This window comes from Calidris pugnax, unplaced genomic scaffold (genome assembly GCF_001431845.1).
Source record: "Calidris pugnax isolate Ruff unplaced genomic scaffold, ASM143184v1 scaffold225, whole genome shotgun sequence".
In the NCBI taxonomy this organism is placed as follows: Eukaryota; Metazoa; Chordata; class Aves; order Charadriiformes; family Scolopacidae; genus Calidris; species Calidris pugnax.
Window position 1 is genome coordinate 6,586,178 of NW_015091072.1, and position 16,282 is coordinate 6,602,459.

General features: G+C 41.5%; 1 protein-coding gene across 7 annotated transcripts in view; it reads right to left on the reverse strand.

Moving 5' to 3' along the window:
* The window catches only part of GRAMD1C (GRAM domain containing 1C), a 64,075-nt gene that overhangs the window by 39,283 nt on the left and 8,510 nt on the right, over positions 1-16,282 (reverse strand). For 5 of the 7 annotated variants that reach the window (XR_001413680.1, XR_001413681.1, XR_001413682.1 and 2 more), the window contains exon 2: positions 14,819-14,947. Coding sequence is in view for 4 of the 7 variants with exons in the window: in XM_014957137.1 (XP_014812623.1) it covers positions 14,819-14,947 (129 nt within the window). In the remaining 3 variants the exon portion in view is untranslated. Of the gene's footprint in view, positions 1-14,818; positions 16,238-16,282 lie in introns of those variants that run through there. The other 2 variants (XM_014957139.1, XM_014957138.1) reach the window with 2 other exon arrangements.

Below are 16,282 nucleotides of genomic sequence, written 5' to 3' on the forward strand. Positions count from 1 at the left end.
CTTAGAAGACAAAAGAAATCAGGAACAGGAGAACAGGAACATCACAGTATCACAGACACATTTATATTAGCCCCTGAAACAGCCACTTCAACAGCTGCAAGAATCTAGACTCAATATATCTTGAGTTTTACTTCTAAATGGATCTTTTCTAGAGCACAAAACCTGCTATAGCTTGTCTGAGAGACCACTGCTGGCATTTAGAAGGGTTCTTTGTCATGAGTATCAGACAGGCTGTAAGAAATCCTCTTACTAATTGTAGATTTCTACTGAGCTCTTAGGACGTTTAGGAAGAGCCTGCTCAGAATCCTTACCTAATCAGCAGAAAAGAATGAACACATTGCAACTTTTTAACCTTATCTTTATTTTGTACAAAAACTCACTTAGATCTGCAACTCTTACAGGCTCAGTATGTGGCTTGGTGATTAAGAGATCACTCAATGGACTTGGGCAACAACAGGGACAATTTTAACACTATTGGCACTATCAATTTCCTTAGAGTGGAGAAAACAAGACATTTCTATGAATACAGCATCTCTGACAATCACTATTGTAATGCTCAAGATGTGACAGCATTTGAAGCAGGTTGCCACCTCTGGGTTACAAAACTTACCATCAAATATTAAAAGAAGGCAGGCATAAATTTGGCTGTAGTAGGGCATTTAAGAGATGAAAACAGCAACTCATTTTTAACACATGCACATTTCTAAGTTTAATTATAAGTCATCAGGCAAACCCTTTGCCTGAGGACAATCTGAGGCATTTATGGGTATGCTATATTTAATCACTAAGAAAATTATTAAGCCCAGCCAATAACACATTAGCATTTTTTATCTGAAGCCACAAAAATATACCAGAAACCTGTAAAATAGCACAAGCAGAAAAACTCTTACAGTCTCATCCAGAAAGCTTTACAGAAGACAGTTACATAAGTACCAGATACTACTTGAGGACACATAATGAAGTGATTCTCATACCTTGTTTTAAAATTATTCAGAGTCCAACAATATAAAGCCGTGTTCCAGAAAAAAAGAGAAGTTAACTTAAAAAGTACTGAGTTATTTATACAATAGAAGCCTGTTAAAAAACAGTTCCCTTTCACATTTACCTCTTCAAAGTGTGGGCCTTGCAAATAATTTAAGCTATTTAGCAAACTGTGGAGAAAAATTAAACTACACCTTCTCCCTTGAGTACAGAAAAAATGCTATTCATTAGGAAATTATTTGATTGCACACAAGTAATCAATCAACCTCAGCAGAACAGTGTGCACTTTTTTTTTTTAAGCATTTGCTAATGACAGTAATAATTTTGCATTTGTTTTGTTAGTGTTTTCCCCTTGCTTTGAGACACCACACAAACCACCTTACCTGACAATTACATTCTATAGTTTCGACATGCAGCTATGGATACAACCAGCTGAGAACACGGGTAAATTGACCTTACCACTACAGTAATGCAACTCTGATGTCACTTCATTTTAAGAGATGTACATGCACCTCGCCCTGAGCTTCAGTCTTGGTACCAGTTACCACCAAGTGCTTGGGGTCCCAGAATCAAACAAGCTTATAAACAAGCTGACCAACCTTCTACCCTTTCCTGCTTAGAAGCCTCACTTAACCACCAAAATACTGCCAGTGAGATGTATGGCTTTGCTCCTCTTTCCACAGGCAAGCAAATCCCCACCACTATCTCTACACCCCACAAAGACCACCTGATGCACTATTCCCCAAAGACAGAAGAGTTTGACCTTTACTTTCCTATGAAGTTGCTAGACATGGTCAAAAACAAATTTGGAGACATTGGTAAGATTAAGATAAAAGTAATTTGTAATCCTACAGCAGCACATTAAAACAAACATTAAATATCCTAGCAAAAATTGTTGCATTTCTACTGATGAGTGCATTGTTTTCCTCCCCTCTTCAAATTCATCTGAAATCCTGCTTAGCATCAGGAGAAAGAAAAAGAAAACAGCTTCCAGGAAAACAACACACAGTCAGAGAGGAGTTTGATTTTGTACAAAAGGACTACATGTATCATAGAAACTTACCTGGTAAGGAAGAAAGAAATTAAAAAAAAAAAAACAAACTAAACCAAACATACCAACACCTCACTTTCAGTGAGTCTAAAGCCTCTCTAGGCTAGGAGAGAATCAAGTCAACAGCCCTGAACAAAAGCCTCATTTAGCAGTATAAGGAAGGCAAATTTAGCCTTCACATGCTCCAAAACAGACTCAGGCAGATTTATCTATAAACACAAGAACAACTCCCATGGCACACTGAGATGGAAGTGGCTCTGCTGAAGCTACCTGTAAAACATGCCAAGTCTGACAAGCCTTTCTCCATCAGGGAAATGTTGATCCCACTGCAGCCATTTCTTCAGCCCAGAAAAGTTCAATATGACCATTCAATCTACTCTATAATACACAAGACACAGTTATCCCACAATTTAGCTCCTGCTTTAAGACCACAGCTGCACAAACAATATATTCCTTTGGGAAAGAAAAAAAAAAATTACCTTCTTAAATTAAAAGTCACTCCTGATGGAGAAATCCATCATAGCTATGGATTTGCTTTTAGGCACAGAATCATAGTGGAAGCTCACATTCATGTGACTATCAGCCTCCTTTATCTTTTCACAGTTCTAGGGCAGTTTTCCATTTCTTCTGAAAACAAGCATGAAGATGTATTTTGAAAGTGTCAGACTTGTTCTCTCCGTTTACTCTGTCACAAGCAAACAGTCCAGATCTACTGTTTCAGTGAGATATTTTCACTAACCATTTCTTGACAGAATTGCAGAAAAAATTGAGGTTAGGAATAACTTTCAATTATTGAGTACCCATAAGCTTTACTAGCAGTAACTTACTGCCCTTTTCTTTCTCTTGAAGTACAAAAACATTAAACTTGCACAGGGAAAGAAGCTCTCACAGGACTTGAAGAGCAACACCACCTTATTTAGGGTGACTTACTGTGCTGTGTACAGAACACTGTGCACTCTGGAACTGGATGTGTACAAAGTGTCCACTTTTGTGTTTGTTTGTTTTTTAATAAGGAGATATTTGATCACACCTGATTATCCACACAGTTGTATTTAATTCATAGGTCATATGAGGCACATTAACCAAAAAACAAAAGAAAGAAAACCAAGCAACTGTTGCCAGGGCTGGCTCATTTACTGTATTCCCTAGGAGCCTGCTTTCCAAAAGTTCCCATGCTCTCAAGGAAATGGAAACAAGCTCATAGCCACAGTGGGAGGGGCAAGAGTTTAAGGAGCCAGAACTATTTTACTTATACTCATCGTATGCTCTTCATTCGCTCTTAACTTCTCTGCAGAGGGGAGTCTCTTAAGCACAGGGCAGCCTTCCAGTGGGCCACTGGCAGACACAGGGCTGTGCACTGGGGTCATTACATCTCTTTCTGTGGCCCAGCCCCTCTCTTATTTGCAGAGGCTGAAGGTGAAACAGATTTTAACATTTCTTAGTGACTGAGCAGACAGCAAATCAATGGCATCTCTCCTTCGGTGGCATCCATGTAAAGGCAGAGCACCATCCAGTAAGAATTTTGGTGCAACTATGCCTTTCTTCTGTTGGAAATACAACATGTAAAATTTCAAGGAAAATGTATTAATATTGGTCATGAGCTCTAAAGCTACTGCATTTTCTAGGGTTTTGTTTGTTTGTTCAGGGGAGTTTCTGTTTGAGTTGGGGTTTTTTGTTTGTTTTTTTAAATCCTATGAGGTCCCCAGTGCCTCCAAAATGAATGTTACTATTGACTAGTTCTCACAGATGCATGTGCAGGCACACTAAAAATGTGAGACACTACTATTGACCACTAACTTCCAAAAGTCCATGTAGGAAGAAACTCCTCAGAACTATTTCATTATGGAGAGCTTCTGAAATATTGGATGCCCACTTAAGAAGTAACTGACACCCAGTGTCATGGAACTGACTGAATTAGGTACTTCCAAAAACGAGACTACTGCTATTTATTTTAAAGACTGGATCTAGTGTATGAGCAACACTGTTACACATTCCCCTGCCTCATCTGTTCCTCTACTTGTGTCCCACAGACAGCACCTCAACAGCAGTCCAGCCCTCCTCACCAGTTCCACTCTGGTCATAAGCCTCATCAAGCCCTTATTGACTTAACGTGTAATAAGACCTTGCTGTTCTGAAAAATGCTTCTGGTCAACTACAAACCAGGGAAGCCTGTATCACAACTATTTACCCCACGGTGCAACACAAACTCCTCTGAACTAGAATCCTGCTCACAAAAGGCCATCTCCTGCACCTCACCTTGTCCTTCTGGTAGCAGGAAAGAAGGTCTCACGCTTGGACCTTGCCTATATAAGTACAAATACTAAATCATGTTAGAGAACAGCTTGGAAAACAGCCTACAAAATCCATAAGCAATGCTGTCACAATTATGATTTTGACAGACAAGAAAATTTAGCATCATATGAAATACTGGGAACTACACTGCTAGCATCAGGTTATATAATTAGAAATAGAACAAAAGTATCTTTTTTTTTTTGTGAAGAATTTTTAAATTTGGCTTCCTTCCCAAGCAGAAAGAAAACTCAAAGATTTAATGTTTAAAAAGTTAAAAGATGTGAAGATACCTACTCAGATAACTTTAAGTTGTAGAACAAGTTAAAAATACTTTTTAGCATTCTTTAGAAAAAACAGTAGAAGAGATCTGGAAGAGTTTTCCAATGAAGTATTTCAGCTTAAAACATGTGAGGCTCTTTCCCAAGTTTCTCCTGCAAGATCTCACGGAATTAGCCCAATTTTATAGAATCCTAGACTGGTTTGGGTCGGAAAGGACCTTAAACATCATCTAGTTCCAACACCCCTACCATGGGCAGGGGCATCTGCCAGGTTGCTCAAAGGCAGATCCATTTTACAAGCCATTACATTTCATTGAAATGGGATTCAGCTGAAACTAGTCCAACAAGGTCTTTGGGAAACAAGTGGATAACCTTCTCATCAATGATAAGAAAGCCTCTAGTAATATTATAGACATTTCACTGAAAAAAAACAAAGTTTGGATTGAGACTATCCCCTGCTTATTCTGAAGCGATTGCTTTGTAGTATTCAGTACTTTCTGCAAATCAGTGTTCTAAAGCATTTTTAAGCAGTGTAGCCAATGTACTTTTGTAACAGCTCTGATTTGTATATAAAAATCTCAAGTTTGACACGTACAGTGAGGAACAAAACATATGCTCCATTTCAGAAATAAAACTGACTGAGGCATGAAGCTAACAGAGTCAGAAGACACAGACACCCCCTACACACACCTCCTCCTCTAGCTGCCTGCAACCTGTTCCAACCCATGCAAATCCCTGGCCAACACTCAGGCAAGCCTCTGAGGCTCCCCCTTCTCTCACCCACTTGCTCAGAGCCACTGCTGGACACCATCCAAGAGAGCTAGCTAGCGTTCTGCCAGCCTCTGCTTGCATGCAAGCTTGGAAAACAGGCAGAAACACACTAGCCTTGCAGAACATGCACACAAACGCCGCAGCAAGCGGCCAAAGGAAACTTAAGGGGTGGGGGGTGTACAGCTGCCCAGCTCCCAGTCTAAAAATCACTACCATCTAAATGGATTTTGGGAGGCAGACTGCAGTAGCATAGATCGTTTCAAGTTCACAAAAGTTCCAAAGGGAACAGCAGAGGAAAAGTACCATCACCAGGGAAACACCAGGTTGGAAAGGAGCACTCAATGCCCATGGCTCCTCCTCTCTTCGTCACTGGAGGCTACGGCCCATGCACCTATTGTGCACCAGTCTAAAACACAGAGTACATCTGACAACTTGGCATGGATCTAAATCTACTCTCACACAAGACTTGGCCATTGCCCACTTTGTAAGTCAACCTTTGCTAAGAGATCTCCTCAGCCTGAGCTCCAGAGCAGGGAGGGGAGGAGATCAGGGTATGCTTCATGCACACCCAGGCTCCCCAAATGAATACGTTACCACCCACCCTTCCACCACCTGCCCAGAGCTCACTTCTTCACAGACATGGAGCAGACGCTGTGAGGCAAGGGATATAGGGCTTTGTATACCCACCAGACCTCTCTCCCTGCTGTGAAAAGGGAACAGCAGGCACACATCTACTCTGCTTTCTTTGGGCTGTCTGTCCCTTTCCATCTATCTTACCTAGGACCTGTCTGCTGCATTTCTGCAAGTAACCAAGTGAAGTCAGGCTCCGACTGGAGTTTGTGTGTGGGGTCATTCTGGAAGTGAGAAGGACTACACAGACAACACCAGGCTGCGTACAAGCTTCACCCCGCACAGACCATGAGCCACTTACCGCAGTGAGGAACTGTGGAGCCCCTCTTCGCTGCACGGCACCTCCCACCCATCCCCAGCTGCAAAACTGGGTCCTTCCAAGCTATCACAACGCACATACAGTTTCAGAGCCAGAGAAGAAGAGGCAGGTGTCTCTATGCTGTATCCACCCAGCTCACCCAAAGGCCCAGCCTCCAACACCATCAGATCCCCTTGGGCACTTGGCTGAAGACACAGCTAATGACTCACTCAACAGCAGGGAAGAGAGATCCCTCTCCTAGCACACCCCTGCCCAGGAAGCTGAAAGAAGAAACAGAAAACTGCATTTCAAGGTATTTTAATAACTCGCATAATCAGATCTAAATCTGAATGCCTGAAAGGAGAAGATAATTGAACACAATGGGGCCCTATTTGAGTCATTTTGCTGCACACTAGGATTAAGCGGTTGTGTTTGTGCTGGGTGGTGACGCTTTGGACTGACGGCAGTTCTGCTGTCAAGATCAGCTACGTATGTAAATAGCAGGAACTGGTTTCACCAGAAAAACAAGGCAGCTCTTCTGCCTTCCCAAAGCAAGGCTAGGACACATCACAGGGAATCTCTGCGTGTTGAAGGAGCAACAAGATATCGGGAGGTAAATCTATATAGAAACATCTTCATTGGCAATTTCTTTCCATCAGAAAACCAGTAAGAGGTCTCAGAGTGATCTCAGAAAGGCCCTGCCAAGGTCTGGGTACCAGTGTGACTCAGGCCTCAAAGCCAGCACAAGCACAAGGTGATTTAAGAGCATTTCCTGTTTATGAGATAACACCACCTTCAGCTGATTAAACACCTGAGTCTGGAAGTCTGCAATTAGCAGTAAGGCTGATAACTTCCATTTCAAATACAATTATTTATATAACTGCTACCACATACCTCTGAGTTTGTTTGTTTCAAACATTTAAATTTCAGATAAGATTAAGCAAAGAGTTCAAGAGATCTGGACGCTTAGATAGAAAAACTCTCCTTCCCAATTCTGAACTGAAAACTAAGGTACTTTCAGCTCTTCCAGGAGGCAAGATACTCTAATTTCAGATTTATTCAGCATCCTCATCAATACCATCTGTACCTGGCAATAACTTCTTTGGACCTAGTAGTAAAATTATGCCTGCAATGCCTCTGCCAGAGACCATGTTCCATACTGTCTCCCAAAGACACTAGTACAAGCCAAGATCAGGGGAGTTTTAAGTGCCTAGCTCCTCTCTATTCTAGGGGAAAATTGTGGATCTGTACCTACTTTCCAACTTCAAAGATACAGCATTCTGACAATCTTTTTTATTCTTTTTAGCAACTTTATCACAAGGATTGGCAATACAATTACTAAAAGGATTGAAAAAAAAAAACAGAACCTACATAAACTCGGAAAAATTTAATACAAGTAAAACCGTGCGTGAACTCTGCAGTTACTATTTTAGCACTGTTTAATTGAAATGAGTTTGTCACCCTCCCAACATCAAGTTGTACTTTAGCTCAGATAATTTGTCTGCTCCCCAGTTTGAGTCTTGTAACTACATTGTCCAGGTTTCAACAGCCATAAGCGTACTAACTAATATGATGCAATGGCAATTAAAAGCTCCGTCAAGATTATTTCCTTTTGGATAAAGAAATACATTCCTTTCTAAACAGCAGCTTAATCTGACTCATTTTTCTTCCTACAGCATGTGTGCGAAACAATTAGCCAATGTTATTTGTAAGAACATCTGTTCCTTCACCTGATCTTTCACTGCAGACTTCCTAAGTAATGAAAAAAATTCAAACTTCTTCTCTGTAGACTAACTTGATCCATTTAATAAGTAGGGGGAAAAATACCAGGGGCAGTGGGAAGTGGGGTGGGAATGGACATGACCTCATACAATAAAGTAACTAAAAGACATTACTCCTGAACTCTCATCTTCCTTATCTGCAAAAAAGTCCCACCAAGATTAAGTAATGTAAAAGTCGCTAAATGCAGAAGCAAAACAATAGCATCCCTCAGTCATACTTTTTCCTCCCTACTCTCCCAGAACTGGACTCTGGCACCTCTGATCTCTATTTAAGTTTAATAACAGTCCCCAAATATTGGTCAGAAAACAACCCCTTTAAAGAGCGATAAATAAGATTTATTTTAAGAAAAAAAAAAAGGGGGGGGACTTCTCAAAAGATTTATTCCACTTCCACTTAGCACTTCAGATGTAGTAACTGATCTGTACCATTTACTTTTCAGCAACTCATAGAAGGATACATAAATATTTTGGATCAGGACTACAATGAAAACCAGTAGGAACACATTAGACAAACTATAACAGTAGTTACCTAGCTAATGCAGTAGTGACCGTAGCCAGCTACATGAACTGTGCTGGTAAAAATTACACTGGTCATCTCGTTAAGCCTGTGAGTAGCCCTACTGCATTTGAAATTACATAGGAGACAGCATTCACCAAGCAATCGCCTCCCAACTATTTTTCTTCTGAAATATCTAATTTGATCTCTTCCTTTTCTACCTTAAAAACCAAATGCAGATTTTACTCTTAGTCATTTCTACATTAAAAGCTGCTACCAGATTTGATTGAACCATTTTCAGCAAAGACAGACCATACGTCATTTTTCTTCAACTGTATACAAAAATGGAACGCAAAGGGAGATGTATCAGCACAGGCTGATCAGAGCCACATACACACCATGGTTCACGATCACATACCTCCACTCATTCTGAACAAGGGGCAATACCTTGAGGAACAGCAGAAAACAGAAGCAGCTGAGAGGTCATATGAGCAGGGTGACATCCTGAATTACTTTATCAGTCAATGCCCCAGGGCCTTTAGGGGGCTGCAGTAACAAATACAAAATCCGAATGTACTGCCAAAGTTGAAGCTTGTGCATGAATCTCTCAAGTGTAGGCTTTACTGACTCTGCAAGCCACTTCAATAAAAAAAGTACTACTTACTCCACATACTTTCTAAAACTGCCAATTTCACCAAGGAATCTTGAAGTAGCACAAGTACTGCATAACCTGCTGCATAGGACGAGACAAAAATATAACTTCTGGAGTAGTCATTAGCAGAAAAGCCATATACTCTTGTCTAGAATGCTTTTAAGTTCCTGGATAGGTGAGTACGTGTCCCAAATCACCTAAATCTCAACAAAAGATTTCAGACTTCGATTTTTTTTTTTTTTCTTAAACATCTCCTGGAAATTCTTCTACTCCTAGCTACTGCTAATGTCTTAATTAAACATACCACTAAACAATCACATCCTTTATGTGTCTTCTTTCCCTCCAAAGGGATGCAAGTAGCTCACCTGTAGCAGACTTGAAAAAGACAATGCTACACGACTGCTTGTCTGCAGAAATACTGAACAAAGCTGTAACCAAACCAAAGCCAAAAAAGCCTAACTTCCATCTCCTAGATTTGCCTCTTAAAACTTTCATTCCTTAAGCTATGAACTCCCCTCTCATTAAAATGATATCATAATTCAACCAACTCCATGCTGAATTTCTCAACTATATTTGCTTATATGTATTTCTGATCGTTTTGCTCACAGTGACTTACAAAATAAATCAATCATACAAATCTGAAGTATTTTCTTCCTCATCTATTAAACTTAACTTTCAGATTACAGACTAATTCTTTAGGTGTGTGCAATAATAATTCATATTACATAGAACTTACCACTGCTGTAGCCGGAAAAGCTTATTTAGACAGGGCACCAACTGCCTGCCAGCCTTTGATCAGAACAGGCTGAAACTCGATGGCAGCCAGACCCAGCCAGTGCTCAGTCTGGAGCTGCATCAACAGCAATAAAGAGATACCCAGGGTGAAAATAAGTGAGAAAAACACCTCCGTCTAATCAGCCATGTTCAAGGGCTAGTCAGAACTACAGTTTACCTTTTGTTACTATTTTAAAACACTGCTTCTGTATAATCAGGGCTATCACAGGGTGTGGGAAAAAAAAACACAAACACATCTGTTCTAGAAATTCCAGATAGGTAAACAAACAACATATCAGTGTCACAAGTACAGCGAAGTTATTTATACTGAAGTTACGACATTTCAGAAAAAAATGGCATAAGTGTGCTTAAGATTTTCATTCTTTTTGGAGACCTACAGCATTTATCCAATTCTTAGCTTCCTATCAGCCAATAAAAAGGAGGCTAAAAATTGTCCTCTGATCTCACAAGTTGTGATGTTTCTCCTTCACAACCCAAGCATTTGGAGACACAGATGAGACAAAAAGCTTTCTTCAGAAGTAACATACCAAGTATACAACACAGGAGATGAAGCAACTGTCAGAGTACTTTAAATATCCGTCTGCCAAAACATAGTTACTGATTTAACAAGCTCAGTTAAACCATTCCCAGAGTGAACATGAGTGTTTCAGAGAGAGGTAGGAGGAGCATTCAAACAACTATAGAAGCAAGAAATGCGTCTTCTAGCCCTTATTAGTCTTGGGCCCCAAAGTATGTCAACTTCTATCTGTACTGCAGTAAGTTATCTTCCAAGTTGTAATGTATATCTGCATCCCTCCTGTGCAGGTTTGAGTCATGTATGTTTATCATATTCTTGGCACACATTCTCACACGCTCCCACAGACTAGCTCTCTCACAGAAACCAAATCCGTGTTTGTCAAAATTCAAAATCCTTTTCCAAATCTTGTGCAACCTCCCTTGTATTATGAAAGACAAAAGGCTTACCTTCACTTTTCAGTGTATCGCTTGTTTGCTTCTACTGTTGTACTCCTTCACACTGACCAACTCCTTAAACTGACATTACGTTGTAATCAAATTGGCTTTTAAAAAGCCTATTTTATTTCCAACACCCTCCTGCACCTCACATTTTCAATTTCATTAACAAGCCTCCCAGATAAAAACAGGTTTCTGAGAGACGCCCATTTGATTTCAATGCTTTCCACCTACCTTTTCATTGCAAGGGAAAGACTTACTTTTTTGTTCTTTCTTTCCACAGGCATTCTTCTTATTGTAGACATATAGCAACTTTCTTTGACTGTTTATTAATAGAAACTAGAGTCCCCAGGCAGAACACCCTCACTTTTTATGCAAGGATTCTTTTCATTAGCTTCCTCATTCACCTTTACCTTCTTCATTACAGTAGGAGAACACTTAAGATTTTCATGTGTTTCTTCTTCCAAGGATATTAAATTTAATTATATTTCAGTATGAAGAGTGTAAAAAGGATAAAATACGAATTCAGAATCCCGAGACACGGTTTGCAGATGTAACTTAATTTCCAAAGCATCCTTGACTTTCATTATTTCTATTTGCAGTTGCCAAAACTAGAACCATTTAACCAAAAGTAGACGCAAGCTTTACGGATTCCAGTAAAGATGGAAACCCCTGAGATTAAGCTTACAAGTAAGCTTTTTCTCTTCCTCCAGTGAGGTTATAAAAGCCTAGCTTTGTCCACCTCCAGGGAACGGTCTTCAAAAAAACAAAATCCAAAACCCAAAAAATCACCTTAAAAACAGCAGTCAGTACCACTATCAGTTTAAGAATTGGTTAGAGTAGTACAGAAAAAAAAAAAGGTCTTCTTTCTGAAAATTATTCAATAAAGCTAAAAAACCCCAAGTAGTTCTTTGGCTAGAGATGCGTAAAAATTTATGCATTGTAGAATTTTCTTTTCTCTTGTTTTCTTCCTTCCCCGCCAATTTTCCTGCTGCCCTTCCTTCTCTCCGCTCACCATAGTCAGGAAAGAGATTATAACCCAGAGGCTCCCAACCCTAGCTTGCTGCTAATTACATGTGCTCACAGCACTTACTGAGCATTCATGATACATGCCCTGACTTCCAAAGGCATGGCACAACTGCTTACTCCCACTCAAATCCATGAAAAATTGAAGTCAAACCAGTCAGGCTCTAACATCCGCGTTTGGTTTCCATCATCAGAGGAGCAAGAGTACATACTCAGAAGAAATGAACCCTTGGAGCAAACCAAAGTTGTCAGAAACGTGCAACCTCTCAAAGCAAGTAACTCGGGCAACCAAAGTGATCCCCAGATGCTACCCCAGGCCAGCCTTGCTGTTGTAGCAATTCCTTAGTTCTGCTGACTTAAGAATAGGAATGAGCATAACAAATCCACACCTGCCACAGGACACTAAGATCATGCTTTGTCAAGCGTTAGCAACACATGCTTTGCACCCTGCAACAAGCTGCCTTACGTGTTATCACATACACATTTACTATGACTCAGTATTTAGGGAGTTTTAATGATTTGTTTATATAGTCAGCAGCTGATCATCAACCATGCAAGTTATTAAAACACATTTTCTGTCTAGAAAAGCAGGGAAAGATGCCAATGGCATAACATTTTAATTAGACAATCTTAACTTTTGCCTTGAATTTGTGACTTTCTGCCTTGTGCTACTTCTGTGTTCAGTCCCCTTGAGGCTGAGAAAATGAGTACCACAGCCTCCTATAACCTGTTTGGTAGAGGTTTTTAAAACTGATCAGTGACAAACGGTAGAACTTTACAAGCGATAGCACTATCTTACAAAAGGCAAGTATTTACACGATTCCTTTGTTTTAACCACGAGGTCATATTTGCAGAACCAGATAAACAGTAACTTCAAACAAATACTGAGATCTCGAAGTATAAATAACAGACAGAAGGTGACCATTTAATCATACCACAGAACACCTCACACGCTCTTAGCAGCTGCCACTGCACCAGAGAATCCCATTTCCCTGAAGTTTACGACGGGAAGCAGAAAGTGGTCCTGTGAGGACACACCATACCCTGCACTGTACATGCCTAAAGTTCTGTTCAAAGAAACTTCTAATCTTCAGCATGTGTCTCAAACCTAAAAAAAGCAAAGCCAACAGCACAGTTACATTCTTCATGTATTATACTTTACTGATTTTTAGGTTGCCAAGCTTATCAAGGAAAGAGTCGCTAGCTGCAAATAAAACCAACTGACTCCAAGACCTAAACAGGTTTCCTCCTCACATAAGCTACCAACTGCATTAACAGTTGTATACAAACCATCAAGAGTCAGTTTACACCGTCTAATTTTCGACCTAATGAAAGAATAGCTGGCAGTTACAATGTCTGCGCAGCATGATTTGCTATCGATTCAAGTACAGAGATAGAGCTGTGCACAGGCAGGACACCCCCGTATTGTCTTTATCACTCCAGGAACAGTGGAGAAAACACTGAATAATCCAAGTACTTATTCTCTAGCAACACAGTTCTACTACCTGCTGGGATTCATTTGGCCTGTTTCATTTCCATTGGCTCCAGGCTACCCCTGCTAGGTTTAAAAGTACACATGCATTTGAGGGGAAGTTTATGCTAGGGCCTGAGATGGAAAATCAGTGTTCTGACCATGACGATATTCACTTAGTTTGAACAGGAGGGATGAAAAGACATACAAGCTAGATTTATAAATAAGGGAGTTGAGAAATGTGATCCCCCAGTTCCGCTCGCAGCTCTGCCACAGATTCCCTATGGCCTTTGCTAGTTACTTAATCTTTCACCTGTTCACAACCAACACTCCGATGACCTCATGAGGACAAGGACACAGTAGTCCAGATGATGTTCCCATGCCCAAGCTGAAGTACGCCAATTTACTGAGGCCACCTGACACAGAACCTGAGTCAGATTCCCTTGCTCACAGCACTGGCAGTCTAAGTCTTTCATGAGATCAGGTGCTACCCTGCCTGTGACCACACGCACAAGTGCTCCCTGTCCCTATCTAACAGCAGCAACCCAGCCACCAAGCCAACAGCTGAACACATGCTCTAAGTCTACACCCGTAAGTTTACCTTCTCTCATGGCATGAGAGAAGAAAAAAAAAAAAAAAAAAAAAAGGAAATAATTCCGATTAGATAGCCTGATATACTTGCTTCGGCAGTAATTTCTACTTTACTCTCATGGCAGGAGAAAAGAAAAAAAAAAAAAAAAGAAGAGTACTAAAGACAGCATTTATTATTACATCCTCCACTTTCAGTGAGTTATCTTCCTGAAAGGAGCAAGACTGAACCCCTCCTCTCTGCCTTTCTTACTCACAAATCTCATTCTTTACACACAACACAAGAAGCTTATTTACTTTTGTAGAAAACAAATATGTCTACTTGACAAGTAAACAGACACTAGGAAAGCACATAAGCAGAGCTATCCAACACTGAGAATCAAAATTCAGCCCTTACCATTAAAAAGCATCAACAATGTATTTCTAGCGGCAAAAAGAGACATTGGATAGGTTACCAAACCATGCAAGAAACTGGGAAACAGGACTGGGCACAGAAGCCAGAAGTCCTGTCACTAACTTGATACGTGACATCAGGTAAACAGCTTCATCCACTCTCAGTCTCAGCTTACACTTTAGTAAGCTGATAATGGTAAAATTACCTACCTCGCTACACAGGTGGAGACGCTTTACTAATTCATGACTACAAAGCAACTTGAGAACTGTGGATATAAAGCCAGTACATACACACACATATATAAATTAAAACACATATATTTCTAAACAAAGCACAAGTCAGAAGAATGATAAAACAAGTTACCCAAAAGCTCCAGTCAGCACTCCAGCTGTATTGAGCAGGACCTTGCATTTTCTCTGTGCACGAACTAAGAGTCTCCTCTGAATCAGCAAGTAGCTGGCTAATAAGACCATGATCCACTTCATGAACTTCCTGTGAACAAAGCAGCAAGGTATGTAATTCAACAATGGAGGAGAAAGGTGAAATAAGAAGATAGTTAATCCATTTAACAACTATATATTAAATAAAATTTAACATGCTAGTTTCCCCAAGGCGAGTGGCATAGAAACACTTCCAACTGACAGCCTTTTCATTGATTTTACATTTTTGCCAGAGTATACTATATTTAATTACTACTTACATTTTTCTCAAAGTATTTTATGTCCACAGCAGACCCTCAACTTGCAAACTGAAGCTGCACAGACATTTAGAGCTGGAGTAACACAAACATGAGACACGCAGCACGTCTCAAGAATCTGTAGGACCTTTCAAAACTTGGGAAAGGTCATGCAGGTGTGTAGCACTTACCAGAGAACTGATATATATAAAATATACATACATCAAATATTTAAACTTAATATTAGCTACGCTCTTAATTGTATATTTTGACATATATAAACACAAGTGCAATGCTTCAGAGCAAACAGCTCTACTCTTATCACTTACTATAAAGATAAGCACTCTTCTGTAGCGCTCTCCCTCCGTATCAATACCCTTCACTCAGGAGGTCAGTTCTACTTTATGAAGGGAAACCCAGCCACAGAAAGACACTTGTCCCAAGCCACCCAGCACACTGGCATACAAAACCACCCCGGGGACCTAACCAACACCTAACAGTGCCTGTACTCCTGGGAGTAGGAGATGAAGCTGGATCTCAATCGCAACCCAATGTTGGCACACACGCCTGCCCATGGCTAGACAGGGGCTAGTGCTCCCACCGAGCCTGCTGGCCCAGGCTGGGGCTACAGGCTGGAGAGAAGGCAATGTGGCGAGGCAGCAGGCAGAAACACCCCAAGCAGGCTACGTGGCGGGCGAGAAGGGCTCTGCTCTCCCTGGGGTTTTCCCACAAGAAAACCCCCAAAAAGCCACACGGACTCGCTGCAACTTCCACCAGTTGCCGGCCCGGCTTCCCCGCACAGCGGGCAGACCCCTCCACGCCACGCCACGGCGGCTCCCGACCCCTCCGTGTCGCCGGAGCTCGGCAGCTGCCACGGCAACCTCGGCTGGGGTTGCCTCTCGCCAACCCGGACCGACCCCCCCGGGGGCCGCCGCCGCCACCCCGCGGGACGCAGGCCGCCCCTCCTCACCGGGGCCCGCAGCGCCCGGAGGGCCGCCCGCCCCCGAAAAAACTTTCGGGGCGGTGGGTGGCGGCCGCCCCGCAACCCCAAGGAGGTGCTTCCCAGCGCTGCCCGCGGGGGTTACCCCGCCGCCGGGCCTCCGGGGCAAGCCCCGCGGCCTCGGCCCGCCCGTCCCATCCCCCCGGGGGAA